General features: G+C 40.8%; 1 protein-coding gene across 1 annotated transcript; it reads left to right on the top strand.

Annotated features, from left to right (window-relative positions):
* Positions 1-343: 343 nt before the first annotated feature.
* On the top strand, positions 344-2,679 carry LOC131052854 (cytochrome P450 71AU50). The gene is made up of 2 exons (XM_057987493.2): positions 344-1,379; positions 1,476-2,679. Exons 1-2 carry the CDS (start codon positions 459-461, stop codon positions 2,085-2,087), a joined length of 1,533 nt encoding a protein of 510 aa, XP_057843476.2. The 5' UTR covers positions 344-458; the 3' UTR covers positions 2,088-2,679.
* The last annotated feature ends 289 nt before the right edge of the window (positions 2,680-2,968 follow it).

The raw sequence follows: 2,968 nt of genomic DNA, 5'->3' as shown, positions 1-2,968 counted from the left end.
TCCATTGGACCCCTATAAGATTCTTATTCGATTATAATATTGAAAAACTTTTCTTATTCTATACCTAAAATCTATTATTATTATTATATATTATTTATACTTATAAAAAACAATTACTGTCAATCTATTATCAATTTAATTTAATTTTTTTGGTTTGTTTATGGTACGTAATTTAACATGCTTGACATTAATTCTCTTCAAATATTAACTGACATCAAAAAAATCTATCACAGTAAGATTTAATTAGGTAGTTTATTTGTGAGAGGATGCGAGGGTGACGCGACGTCTCCTTCTATTTAACACATTTTATTATTGACTGGTAGATGAAGTCATTCGACCACATAAACGTCTCTTCTCACCTGCCACACATTCTACTGATATTTTTATTATTAATTGACAAGGGTTGTTTCGTGGGTTTCCATTGATTGCAGGCTTGCAGCTTTCCCTTTTCTCAAATCATGGAATCCCTCCCTTGCTCCTTCAATGGGGCCGTCACTATTGGACTTGGGGTTTTCTTCTTCTTCTACTTCTTCCTCTATAAGCTGAGGAGGGATGGCAGAAAAATGAAACTGCCCCCCGGACCACGTCCATGGCCTCTCATAGGAAGTATCCATCTCTTGGGAAACCTTCCTCATCAGTCTCTCACGGTTCTGGCAAAGAAATACGGATCCATTATGTCTCTCCGTTTGGGCTCCGTCACCACAGTTGTGGTGTCTTCTCCTGCAATGGCAAAAGAATTCCTCAAAACGCATGATTTGGCCTTTGCAACAAGACCAAACTGTACACTGGGGAAACACTTATGCTATGATCATAATAACGTGTCGTTTGCCCCCTATGGAGCACCCTGGAGGCAAGTGAGAAAGCTGTGCACGGTGGAGCTGCTCACAGTGAAGAGAATCAATTCTTTCAGATTCGTGAGAGAGGACGAAGTGTCTGCCATGATCGCCTCCATCTGGCAGGAAAGCGGGCGCGGAGCGCACTCTGTGGATTTGAAAAAGAGTCTCTCCTCCATTACTCGAAATATTACCTGCAGAATGTTTGCCAGCACGACCTACTCCGACAGCGACTTGAATGGAGGGCATGGCTTCAAAGAAATGGTTGAAGAGATGTTTTCTGTGGCCGGGGTATTTTGCGTTGGTGATTTCGTTCCTTATCTCGACTGGATCGACTTCCAAGGCATCCGCCGTCGCATGCAGGCTGTTCACAAAATATTCGATGGATTTGCAGAGAAGGTAATCGAAGAGCACATTCATCGTAGATTGGGAGAAGGAAAATCGAAGGAAGAAGATCGCGTTAAAGATATGGTAGACGTGCTGCTCGACATGGCCGAGACGGAGGGACAAACAATCTCACGGGTCCAGATCAAAGGGATAATCTTGGTAAGTTTTAAGAATCTCACGGATCAGCTTTGATATATGCCATTCTCTTTTATATGAAGTGTGCATTTACTTAAGAAGAGGAGGAAAATTGTGCAGGACATGTTAGATGCGGGAATCGAAACATCGTCGACAACAATAGAATGGGCCATGAGTGAGCTCCTGAAGAATCGTGCAACGCTGGATCGAGCACAGAAAGAGATTGAATCTGCAATAGGCAGAGACCGCCTAGTAAAGGAGAGTGACGTCATGAGCTTCGACTATCTACAATGCGTAGTGAAGGAAACTTTCCGACTTCATCCGCCGTTTCCTCTTCTCATTCCGCATGAATCGATGGAAGGCTGCAGTGTTGGAGGATATTTCATTCCGCCAAAGACACGCTTGTATGTGAATGTGTGGGCGATAGGAAGGGCTGAAAACGTTTGGGAAGATGCTCATCAGTTCAAGCCCGAGCGGTTTATGGGGTGTAATAAGGATGTGAGAGGTCAGGATTTTGATTTGCTGCCATTCGGAACAGGAAGAAGAGGGTGCCCTGGAATTTCCATGGGTCTTTCTGTTGTTGAGTTGGCACTTGCTCAGCTTCTTCATTGCTTTGACTGGAGTGTGCAGGGCGAGGTGGATATGGCGGAAGAGTTTGGATTAACTGTACCCAGAAAAACTCCACTGCTTGTCAGCCCTTCATGGAGGCTGACAGCTGACTATCCTACCTAAGAGACTCTTGTCTGATAGGTGTCTTTGCATGGCTATTATTGTCCGATTTCTGTTGCACTCCTGCACAGCATTTAAGAAGTTTTTCCCATTGTCTTATCTATAATTAGCTCATCTACCTAAGAGACTCTTGTCTGATAGGTGTCTTTGCATGGCTATTATTGTCCGATTTCTGTTGCACTCCTGCACAGCATTTAAGAAGTTTTTCCCATTGTCTTATCTATAATTAGCTCATTTGTGTCGCCTAGTCGACAGCTCCTCAATCTCCGAACTCATATATATCTGATGGAGAAGAAAACCCACTAAAACATGTATGGAATGGTTACGCAACAACTTCATTTATATTAGTTACCTAGTAAGAAGGTTTGTCAAGAGGAAAGTGTGTAGAACAAGTTGGTCAAAAGGCATCAAATTGTTAAGGAATTCAGTAGTTTTTTATTAATTAGGGGATTAGAATTTTATAATGTTAATTTTGTAACCGTGGTATTAAGTGTGTGATATTATTATTTTGGTTTAAAATTATATTTTGAAAAGTTATATCAAATTTGTCATGGATGACTTTGAGATATCAAAATAAATATATAATTAGTATTCATATTATTATATTTATGACATATATAATTATGGTCTAAATTTGGAAACTCTACTTATATTCATAGTCGAGTGGTTGTCAATCTTGAAATTGAATGTAAGATTCATGATGAAGGGTTTTGGTGCATATGCAAAAACATGAGTAATGGTTTCATCCTTCAATAATTAGATTTTGTTGGCAACTGCCACTCATTGGATTCATATGTTGTCATTGATGGCAACATGATTCTATAGGAGGCATACACCAGCATATACCGGCATTAGGAGGCATACACCGGCAGATACCGGCATTG

Source organism: Cryptomeria japonica, chromosome 6 (genome assembly GCF_030272615.1).
Source record: "Cryptomeria japonica chromosome 6, Sugi_1.0, whole genome shotgun sequence".
NCBI classification, from domain to species: domain Eukaryota; kingdom Viridiplantae; phylum Streptophyta; class Pinopsida; order Cupressales; family Cupressaceae; genus Cryptomeria; species Cryptomeria japonica.
This window is presented reverse-complemented; position numbering and strand designations above follow the sequence as displayed.

What these genes read in the sequence shown, in the direction of transcription:
- LOC131052854 (XM_057987493.2), top strand. Translation starts at nt 459, where the DNA reads ATGGAATCCCTCCCTTGCTCCTTCAATGGGGCCGTCACTATTGGACTT. An exon ending in AGATCAAAGGGATAATCTTG is followed by an intron (nt 1,380 to 1,475) that starts GTAAGTTTTAAG and finishes AAAATTGTGCAG; the next exon opens with GACATGTTAGATGCGGGAAT.